This window comes from Grampus griseus (assembly GCF_964374135.1).
Source record: "Grampus griseus genome assembly, chromosome: 5".
Lineage (NCBI taxonomy): Eukaryota > Metazoa > Chordata > Mammalia > Artiodactyla > Delphinidae > Grampus > Grampus griseus.
The window spans coordinates 129484317-129496165 of NC_138998.1; the positions used below are offsets into that span (position 1 = coordinate 129484317).

Here is an 11849-nt window from a genome sequence, read left to right on the forward strand (position 1 = left end):
AAGAGTAGTAGCTGGGTGCCGACCATTGTAACTTTTAACTATGGATGAGATTCTGCTGGAAACACACCTCACATATCAAAACAACTTTGTTCATAACATAAGCGTTTAGACTCTGCAATTAAAAAATCAGAAGTCACAGGATCACAGCTCAAAGTGTTAAATTTTACATGAAATATATATCTCATTTTTTGTTATAAATAACTCAGTGTAAAAAAAAGAACAAAAATAATGGTGGAGGTTTATGGTACGTAGAACAAACAATATAATCTCTGGGCTTAATTTCGTCCACGATTAGGGAGTTTACAAATTCTTCTTGAATTTATATTAATTTAAGGTAGATGAAAATTTAGCAATTTAGAGCAAAGGGAAGAGAAGACTACCTCTTCTCAGGGAATAGTCCTTGAACAAGGAAACTGGAGTAACTGAAGACAAATTCACTCAATTTCCCAGTTTTGCCAGATAAATTTATGCTCCCCTTTTAACTCAGGTATTTTATATTCAAACATTTTAAAAATTTTGTCCAGCTTTATTGAAGTATAAATGACAAATAACAGTTGATATATATAGTGTACAATGTGGTGTTTTGCTATAGGTATATATTGTGAAATGATTACTGAAATCAAACTAACATATCCATCACTTCATGTGGTTACAATTTGTGTGTGTACGTGTGGTGAGAACACTTAAGATCATCTCTCTTAGGAAATATCAAGTATACAAAATAGTATTAGTGTTATCATTAACTATAGTTACCAGGCTGTACATCAGATCTGCAGAATGTGTTCATCCTGTATAATTAACATCTTGTACCCTTTGGCCAATATCAGAATACTTTTAGAGTTATGTTTGAAAACAGAAAAAATGGGGAAGGAATAGTGTCCACAGTATTGTATCAATTAGACATTTTACCTACTTGTTGAGGCACAAAGCAAGGAGAAATGAATTCTGGTCTTGAAGAACAGAAAATAAAGGACTCACCAAGTAACTATTTGAATTGGGTGTATTTACTTCTTTCCTCGGTCCTCTTCCTTTTATAAGGTCTACATTATGTTACTTTTAAAGTTGCCATAGTTTTTTTTTTTTTTTTTTTTTGCGGTATGCGGGCCTCTCACTGTTGTGGCCTCTCCCGTCGCGGAGCACAGGCTCCGGACGCGCAGGCTCAGCGGCCATGGCTCACGGGCCCAACCGCTCCGCGGCATGTGGGATCTTCCCGGACCGGGGCACGAACCCGTGTGCCCTGCATCGGCAGGCGGACTCTCAACCACTGCGCCACCAGGGAAGCCCAGTTGCCATAGATTTTATTGATAAACTTCAATATTTTTAACATTATTATTTTTTGTAAGTTTATAACAGTTTTATTAGAAAATAAAATAAGAAAATATTGCCATCAACCATAACACTATATTTCCTTGAGTCTGGAATATAATTTAACTGGTTTTATTCTAACATTAAATATTTTGTGAATGAACTAGAAAGTATCTGTTTATACTCTCAGAATATGAAAAATCTAGCAAATTTTGTTTTTAAGCTTATAATCTGTAGTTAAGTAGAGGCTATATATATATACACATATATGTATATATATATATACATATATGTGTGTGTATATATATATATATATATATATATATATGAAAAAACAGAAGAGAAAGTCTAAGTTAAGCACAGAAAAAGGAGGAAAGAAAAATGCTACTGTGGGGACAGAAAGAGAGAAGAGAGAGAGATTCATACGTTCTGCAGAGGAAAAGAGAACTGGAAAGAAAAAAAAAAAAACTTCAAACTGAGCTTCCCTAGTGGCACAGTGGTTGAGAGTCCGCCTGCCGATGCAGGGGACACGGGTTCATGCCACAATCTGGGAGGATCATGCCGCGGAGTGGCTGGGCCCGTGAGCCATGACCTCTGAGCCTGCGCGTCCGGAGCCTGTACTCCGCAACGGAAGAGGCCACAACAGTGAGAGGCCCACGTATCGAAAAAAAAAAAAAAAAAAAACCTTCAAACTGCAGCTCTGCAAAGGAACAACATATGAAAATTCATAAAATATACTAATTTTGAAAATTTTAATTAAAAAGACATTAGGAAACAGATAGTAATTTTAGTGCAATAGAAAAAAAAAAATCCTGAGTCTTCTCTGTTTCACTTTCATTTGTTTCCTCCCCTCATCAGACTATTCCTTCCTGGCTGAATAGAGATGGGCCCAGATTGATCTTCCCTGGTACTATTTCAACTGAGCCGTTTTTTGTTTTTTTGTTTGTTTGTTTGTTTTGTTTTTGTCATCTTATCTTTATATACACAGCAAAGTGTCTTTCAGTTTCTAGCCATTTCTCTCTCAGTCTCTGTTTTATTTATTTTTGGTCTCTCTTCATCAGATTAAAGATACAATGTAACTGTGATACTTGGCGTATTAGTTTTCTATTGCTGCCATAACAGATTACCACCAAGTGATTTTGGAGAATGGGAATGAATGTTGACAAGGCGGATCATTCCAGGAAGGATTCTATCCAGCTAGAAACTGTGCCTCTGATCCATTGTACCAGAAGAAAATTGATTTTGTCTCACTCCCCACTCTTAGGAGGAAAGCATCTACCAGCAAAACCAGATGTGGATACACAGGAATCAGATTAGCATAAACCAGAGGAAAAGCTTTCCTAGTCTTGTTGCTTTCCTGGCCATGATGGGATGTGCATTAATGTAAAAGAGTCAGCATTTCTGACATAGCAGTAGTCCATTGGCTTTGGCTATAACAACAAAATACAGCACCCATAAAAACAAATGCGGAAAACTATTCGAATGCAACTGCAATTACAGAGAAGACTATTGAATTACACATATGAAAAAGAGGAAATCTAACGTAGGGCCCATGACCCCATAGGTGTCACACCTATTGCTGAAAGTATATAAATGCCATAGTGCAGGAGTGACATTCAAACTTAGAATCTTCTCACAGTAACTCAGCTGAACTCACATCTCCTGTCAACATGTCCCATAATTGCCTCTCTGGAAATTTCTCCTTCCACTCCCTTGGGGGTCACTTGTGCTACCCAGTCTCCTTCCACCCCAGCAACCTGGTCTACAGCACTGACCTCTGCTCTCCCAGCACCTGACAGCTGGGCTCCTCTTTCTACAGTCAGGAGACCTGTTATGAGCCCATCAGGTGCCAGATGTCCCTTGTGGTGTCCAGTCCCTGCCAGACATCCTGCTACTGCCCCAGGCCCTCCAGTCTCTGCAGTCCTTGTTGGACAACTTATGCTGGGTGTCTGGGCTTTAGGTCCAGCAGCTGAAGTTCCCTGAGCTCTGGACCCAGAAGCTGCTACTCACTGGGCTATGGATTCCATGGCCTCAAACCCCGGGGTCATGGAGTCTGTGGCTTCCCTTCCCTGGGCTGTGGATCCAGATTCTTCCATCCAACCAACTTTGCCTCCAGTAGCTGCCGATCATCGTGTTACAGAACAACACGTGGATTTGCTTTCTATCATTCAACTTGTTGACGGTCTAGATCCTTTTGAGTATTGAGATCAAAGTCTCTACTCAGTACAGCCATCATTTTCATTCTCACCATTTACCACAGTTCTTTTATTCTAAAATCATCAGTTTCTTGCATCATCAACTTTTGAGAGACTCTGAATTTAATGAATAACCCAGTATGAAGTCCTAATATCTGTACTATTGATAGAAAATATGCTATTGGATTTTCTTGGAAGGGCAATTGAAAATGAAAACCTTAATCTGATAAATTTATATTGTCATCTAGCACCTAAATATATTGTTCGGCTTATTATTATTTGCCTATAGTTTATTTAGGATTTGGGAATTTAAAATAAAGACCAATATGACTCTGAAACTGGGTTTGGGAACACACATTTTGATAGATTTGAGCAAATTTCTTTTGTCAGTGCATATGTTCCCTACTGGGAGTATTTATTTCCTGGAGGTCCATATTTTGTATGTCTCAATATCAGTGACACTTGCCTGAGAATGGAGGCATGGATTTCTGCTGATAAAGGAAAACAGAGAAATTGGCACAAAACTAGAAATGCAGGCAACAAGAATACAATATAACTTATAAGATAAGGTTACACATAGACCAAAAACGTATCTGAAAGTCTAGTATCTGAGTGTGGATTTTCAGCTAAGAGAAAAATGAGCCTTAAACAACTGCTAAGATAGATGTTTTGCTCCCTGTTTCTTGGCATAAGTGCCATGATCCTTCCCTGAGCCTGGTCCCTGAGCATGATCCATTCGTGAGCCGTCCCTATGAACATATGTAAAGAGATGCACAGTGACCTTAAGTGGGGAGTAACTGGGTTAAGGCGGTGTGGGAAAACCTCCTGATGCTTCTCCAAGGTTCAAACTGCATCAACTAAGAGCAACACACCTGAGCAATGCTGAACAAACATTTGTATCCATTAGTTTTAGCCTGAACCCCTCTCTCCCAGAAAGCAGAGCTGAAGTCAAAACCTTGGGTGCAGACAGGGTATTTGCCACGAGACCCCAAGGAGCTAGTTTGGGAGACCATGGAAGGTGAAAGAATGAAAGACGAAAATTTCACAAAGGGACATAATTTTTGGTTGACTTTATGGTGGGCACTGGGGACTCAATCGTTCAGGGCCTTTTTAGGAATGTATAGAATGACTTTTGGAATTGTCCACCCCAGGATCTTATCAACAGGGGGAAGTATTTATGCATCAGCTTCTGTTTCCCATTGCTAGAATGTTGTCCCTGATGTTTGTCACTTTTCTGGAACGTCATTACCTGTGCAAAGAGGATTCATAGTGTGTTCCTTTTGTTTTCCTGGCTGTGCCCTCTGAGAAACCCAGGTAGAGAGTGAAAGAAAAGTTGTCTATGCATGAAGGGAGAGACTGTCTGTGCAAAGAGGGTTGAAACCTGCATGAAATTGTTCACCATAGCTGTGCCTGGGATCATAGGTGAGAAAATGAGGATGTAACAGAGAATACAAAGGTACCAGATATACCACTTGCATTTAATGCTCAAACATCCTTGTGAGAAAGACAGATATTGTGTCATATAGATCTTTCTAGGCATGAAGGAATGAAAAGTCATAAAGAATTAGAATCTTGCCCAAGGTTATACATCAAAGATCTAGTAGAATCCAATCTCTTGAATTAATCTTTTCTTGTTCTTTCCTGACGCGCAGGCTCAGCGGCCGTGGCTCACGGGCCCAGCCGCTCTGCGGCATGTGGGATCTTCCCCGACTGGGGCACGAACCCATGTCCCCTGCATCGGCAGGCGGATTCTCAACCACTGCGCCACCAGGGAAGCCCTGTTTGTTTTTACTTCCACAAGAAAACTTAGGATTTAACACGAGTGAAAATGATTTAGAATAGTTATGTGACCTAAATGAAATGTATGCATCAGAGTGATATATTAACACAGCTTTTGCAACTACTAGTGATAAATAATTATCTTTGGAAATAATCGTCTTAAAATTTCTATCTTTTGAAATAGATACTGATGCTTCTTCAGCAAAATTGCCTCTTTTATTTTTCATGTGGTAAGTGATATTTCTGACCCCAGTGGTGGAGAGTTAATGTTATTGAATTGCTGTACAAGTCATATATTCACCATCAATTTGCTTTAGTAATAGATATTAAGTATTCACATTTTTAAATTAAATATGAACTTTTAGCTTTAGCTCTTTGCTCCTAAAAAGATATTTTTTTGCAAAGGTTAAAGAAGAAAGATGCTCCCAAACAATTAAATGAATAGTTGTAGATTTAAACAATACGACATGTGGCCAAGCCACTGTAGCAAGAGCATTTAGATTAATACTTATATGCTGTGTGCCACCCTCAATTTTAGGCCCATATTTTATGTACACCTAATCAGTAATTCTAAATTCCCCACTATCTCCACCAACTGGTAGTTTGGGGTGTATTATTGCATCTTGCAGGCTGTGGAAAGAGCCGTAGCAGTACTGACTAGGTTAGAATGACAAATGACCCTCCAGCAAGATTTGAACATGTGAGCTGTCCTACCGCTTGTATCTGAGTGTAATTTGTTTTCCATGGTCTCTCTGCAATAAAAGGAGTAGTTCCATTTTGTTCAGGCAGGATGACCAAAGAAAGGATAGGATATGGCTTGTCTTCTTTCAGATTTAACACTGGTTAAAGTGAAAACTCTGTACACTATACATGTATGTCATACTCCACTAGATGAAACCATAGGAAAAGCAAAGTGGTTTCCTAAACTGATCATCACTTATGTTAACTCAATTATTCATTATAAATAAAAAGTGAAAAATCTAAGACAATTACCAAATGAGACTGGATGCTGAGACAAATGGAATAAACCAAGACATATGGTTACCCTGTGGGTGAGAATCTAGGTCATCTGTATCTTTCAGTAATGTTGTCCTTGACATAATGGATAAAAGTTTGGAGCATAACTGCTGATTCAGGAGTGATCAGCTCCTTAAACATTTAGTTGAATGTTGTAACAAGAGAATATTTGCATTGTTTTTGAATTTCATTTTCTTTTTGTTTGTTTTTTTCTAAACAAATGTTATCAACAGAACTAAAAAAATAGTAGCAATTGGGACTCCATCAAACTTGTATAACAGATTGTATGGAAAATGTTGGGCTTACTTGCTAATAAGTGCTGGAATGTGTTAGATGTTTCATTTATAAATCAATTAGAAATTTCATTTGATTTCTTATATGCCTGTAAAGCTGGGAGAACTGGAATTCTCACCAAATCTAACTCACTAAAATCTAAGTTCTTACTGAATATCCCCATTTCAATTTCTCAAATATTTTAGAATGTATTTATGATTAACTTTCCTTCCGGAATTATATGATGTAGTCAATTTAATACACCTTACAATTTGTAACTATTATATATAAAAATATTCATTTCTAACCCACGACAAAACCAAAGGTCACAGTTATTTGTTTGTAGTCTTAAAAATGTATTTTCAGGTTTTATCATATAAAGATATTAACAGATGGAGTAAACATAAAAGATGAAATAATTTCTTCCAAACCTAAAGGACACTGGGCAATTTTACATTTTAAAGTAAAGATTTTTTAAATGATGAATACAAGATACAGAAATATTCAGCCAGATATTTAGAAGTAGTTTTGAAGACAAAAAGTAAACAAATAATGTTAAAGCCAATATGTGGATGTCATATACCACATTTTTATTTTTTCGGTATGCGGTCCTCTCACTGTTGTGGCCTCTCCCGTTGTGGAACACAGGCTCCGGACGCACAGGCTCAGCAGCCATGGCTCACGGGTCCAGCCGCTCTGCGGCATGTGGGATCTTCCTGGACAGGGGCACGAACCTGTGTCCCCTGCATTGGCAGGCAGACTCTCAACAACTGCGCCACCAGGGAAGCCCTACAATATTTTTATTTAAACTTACAACATTTTTTTCTACTAGTAATACCAGTTAGTGGTATTCAAATTACCCCTAAGCCATAGTAGGTAACAGTAGAAGTCAAATTTATAAGCTAAATGTACGACAAAAGGTCAATAAATAGTATAGATATTGATATAGCAGGTATTGCATTAAATTTCTAGATGTAGTAGGTATTGTGTTCACGCATAATATTAGTAGAAGCCGGGTCCACAGGTTGGTTGGAAAGAAAGAGACTGGCAGCTCCTAGAAGAGAAGTAGGTCAGAAGGTAAAAGCTGGATCTACAACTTAGGGATGAGAAAGCACTGGGACCACAAACCGCTGATTGGAAACCACTGGATCCAAAGCCCAGAGATGGGATGCCACAATCAAAAGATTGAAAGTTACTTGGAGTCAAAGCCCAGAGGCCCAGAGACACAGAGTAAATCATCTGGCAGGGAATGAAGAACATGGAGGTCCTCCGGTGGTAGCAGGACGTCTGGCAGGGACAGGACACAACATGGAATGTCTGGCACCTGATGGGATCACAGCAAGTCTCCTGACAGCCAGTGTAGAGAGAGGAGTGCAGACGGTAGGAGCTGGGAGAGCAGCGATCAGTGTTTTAGACCAGGTCTCTGGGGTAAGAAGAGCCACAGGAGAAGCCTGAGTAGCGCAGGTGGTCCCCAAGGGAGCGGGAGGAGAAGTTTCCAGAGCAGCGGTAGTAGGACATGTTGACAGGACATGTAACTTACAATGGGAATACTCTAAGTTTGAATGTCGCTTTTTCAACAGGGGCATTTATATAATCTTATCATTGACTGTGTCATCCACATGGTTTATAAAAACAAGTCACCTTCCTCTTTTTAAATGAATTGGAAAAGATCAGCATAGTTATACATATGTAGTATTTGTGTTTTTACAACTGGAAAGTGCAGTCATGTTTGTGCCTTGGAATTCAGGTAATTGGAATCAGGTAATATTATTGAATTTTCACAGCTCTTAGTCATCCTTCTCTACCAAAGATCACTGAGCAGATCACTCAGAAAACTTTAGATGTAGTGTCTGGGCTGAGGGAAGCGGGCTTAATTAAAAATAATTGATACCCCTTTCAAAGTCTGTCTCAAAATCGTTGCCATCTGGATAACAAAGTTGCTAACTGATCTACTCAAAGTCATTTTTTCAAAAGCAAAAACATACATTGACTGTTACCAGGAAGTAGAAAGTTTACCTAATGGACAGTGCCATCAGGAAGCAGCAATGGTAACATGCAGATGTATGAGGATTATTTTTTTACATCAGATCTTGATTTTAATGGCTTTAGTGAAATATTAACTGAGAGATCCCCTTATTTCTGATGTCCCTGCTTAAAATTGTATGCAAACTAATGAGTCAGTCTTAGTTTTTCTGTCTTCTGTGTGTGTCTTTACTGTAGAATGAGTTAAGTATTAAATATAAATTTCTTTATATTAGTTTGGAATGCTAGAGGTTATTTATCTAAGATGCTGGAAAAAAGAAACATTAAAAATGTGGCAAAAATGCCTAGTATTTCTCTCTCTAATCAGAGGCAATGTTTACCACTAAAAGGATTCCCCAGAATCTGAAAAATGCCCCTGTTCTATAGAAAGTTTATAAGGTAATTGCCTTGAACTTTTGGAGCAAAGGAGTCATCTTAAGCATATTTTTCCTTTGCCTCAGAAAGTGACATATATCACTTTGACTTAAATTGTTTTCAGGTGTTTCTGACAAGTATTAGAAAATTTCTAAAATAATCGTCATTTTTTTTTGTTGTTATTGTTCTATGACTTGTATTCCACCTCTGTGTAGTAGGCTAATGAAGACTGACAACCTTGAAGAAGAGGAGAGATTAAGAAAGTTTATCTTTCTGTGGCTTCTGTGCTGTTTGATTTGTTCATTTCATAGAAAAACATTTCTCTTCTAATTTTGAACAAAAGTGCTTGGGTACACAAACCTCCATTTTGTTGAGAAAAGGATGTTCAAAATTACTTAATATCTGATCTCATAGAATATTCTTCCACAGAAATAGCTTATATAAGAGTGGATGACATTGAAGCAAGCAAATTCAATTTAGCTGAGTTAACTATTTATATGGATATTTTGATGTTCAATAATTTATTAACAAATAAAACAGGAAGGTTTGGAATCTACTAGAATGTTTTTTTCTATTCATAATTAAGAAGCCTAATAAATAAGAATTGTTTATTACAGTAGTGGAGCACGTATTATGTTACCTAGTATACGCAACATGATTGAAGACCAATTTGTCTACTCAAAATGTTCAGACTCATAAAATCTACAGTTTGGAAGGGAGTTTTGCAATTACCTTCAGTACTCTACCATGTTGGAATCCCATTTACAATACCTCTTTAGGTGGATATCTAATAAGCGCCCCCAAGATGGAAATCTCACTTACCTGCAAAAGTACCTTGTTTTAGATTTTTAGCTGAATCTTTCCTCAAAACTTCCACTTAGTAATTTCAAGTCTTCATAGAATGAGTCTCAGCTCATTTCCATTGGACAATACATCAATTTTTGAGGATAGATGTCTTAAGAGATTTGCCTATACCCACAGGTTATCTTAAGCCATCCCCTGTACCAGGCACTACTCTATTTACAGTTAGCGATGATGAACTTTATGAGTCTAGAAAAATACTTATACTAGTCCTCTAGGCAGAATATATATACATCATTTGATATATTTACCACATCAGAGGTCCCAAAAGGATTCATTCTCTTTTTTACATTATCATACATTTTGATAACCTCCACTCTCAGTTCAATTTATAAAGATCATTTGTAACTATGAATTTTTCTAACTTGATCTTTCGGTGAAGTTTACCCGGGGTAGACACTTTCCTAATTTCTTGATTTTACTTACCTTCTGTAATAAAAATCCCACTCTATGAGTGAAAACTAAGGGAATAAAAGCCCATTTTTAATGTATACTGCTTATCATTTACTTCTCAGTAACATCAACACCACCAAAAGTTACTTAAACTTTATGGGGATAGAGATTTTTTTGAGAATTAAATTTATTGATGAGTTCTTTCAAGAAGCAAATCAACTTCAGAACAAAAATTTCTTGACTTAAGTATTTTTATAATGTAATCTTCAAAGCACTTCTGCAAATACTGAACCCTTACTTTTAAATCAAAAACTCATGCACACAAGAGCAGCTTGGGTACCTGTGCTATAAGAAAACTAGAATGTAAATGTGTTTAAACACTCATCTAATGTTTGTACCAATTGAGGATTGTAAGTAGGTTATTTCTTCTATAAGGTACACAAAATTTGGGAGATGGAGCAGATACTGAGGGTTTCTTTTTCTCAATCTGGTTGCTAAACTTTGAACTAAATAAATGTCCCCTCCAGAATACAAAGTATTTTTTAGAGCCTTAAACACAACAAAATTCTCACTGTGTTACCCATTCAATACAATATCTTTAAGGATAGGATGAATAAAATACCAATCTTATAGGTACAATTATAGTACAGTAACATTTTTGCTTCATGAACAATTACTTTAAAAAACGAATGCAATTCTTTCATTTAAAAGTCCACATTCATAAAAAAAGGTCTTTGAAGGTTAATGTATTTCATTTGGACTAGAACCTAATTAAGCGTTCTTATTAAAATGGGCACATGCTATTACACCCATTGCTAGAGTACAGTATATAACTGTCCACTATAGAAGGTAATGTTCACACTCACAAACTTCCCTCTGCAACTCAGTTGAACTTAGAATTCCTGACAACATGTCTTTCAACTGCAGCTCCGGAAACTTCTCCTCCCTCTCCCTCGGAGGTTACCTGGGGTACCCAGTTTCCACCTATGATTCTTTCTACCCCATCAATATAATCTACCCCCACCCCAACACTTTCCAGCTGGGCTCCTCTCTCCACGGTGGTTGTCATGAGAACTTCTTTAAGCCCACCAGCTTCCAGACACCATGGGCTGTGACCAGATCCTACCAGAAATCCTACTTCCATCCAAAAAAATATCATCTTCCACAGTCCCTGCCAAACAAATTACACTGGATCTCTAGGTTTTGGAAATACTGGCCTTGGATCTTTTGGTTATGGAAATACTGGCTTCCAGTCTCTGGGGTGTGGATCCAGCTTCTGCTGCCCAGCTTACTTTTCTTCCAGGAATTGCCAGTCATCTTGTTACCAACCAGCCTTTAGCTCTCGCTTTTTTGCATAAATTTACTGAATGTCTCCCGTTACCTCATGGTTATATCTGCACTTTATGAAACTTTAACACTCAGCCTCTCCAACATCTTTGACTACTGACCATCTTCAACACTAGGACTCGCTATCACAGTCCTCCCAGAAGTAACAAAGTAACCTTGGCCTGTAACCTTTTCTAAATCAGACATGTGAGATATATCTTGAATTTTCATTCCTATACCAATGTTCTGAATCATTTCTGTTACTATCTTAATAAGATTCTTATTTTCCTCCTGAGACTCTTT

General features: G+C 37.7%; 1 protein-coding gene and 2 pseudogenes across 3 annotated transcripts; 2 read left to right on the top strand and 1 right to left on the bottom strand.

Annotated features, from left to right (window-relative positions):
- Positions 1-2975: 2975 nt before the first annotated feature.
- On the top strand, positions 2976-3485 carry LOC309823239 (keratin-associated protein 13-2-like; annotated as a pseudogene). The gene has a single exon. The product of its transcript is annotated as a keratin-associated protein 13-2-like (transcript).
- A 4086-nt stretch (positions 3486-7571) lies between these two features.
- On the bottom strand, positions 7572-8087 carry LOC309823238 (keratin-associated protein 13-1-like; annotated as a pseudogene). The gene has a single exon. The product of its transcript is annotated as a keratin-associated protein 13-1-like (transcript).
- A 3043-nt stretch (positions 8088-11130) lies between these two features.
- KRTAP15-1 (keratin associated protein 15-1) lies at positions 11131-11578 on the top strand (the record flags this gene model as incomplete). Its single annotated transcript, XM_082655348.1, is given in 2 exon segments — positions 11131-11367; positions 11369-11578. Coding segments are annotated over 2 exon segments (447 nt in total).
- Positions 11579-11849: the final 271 nt, after the last annotated feature.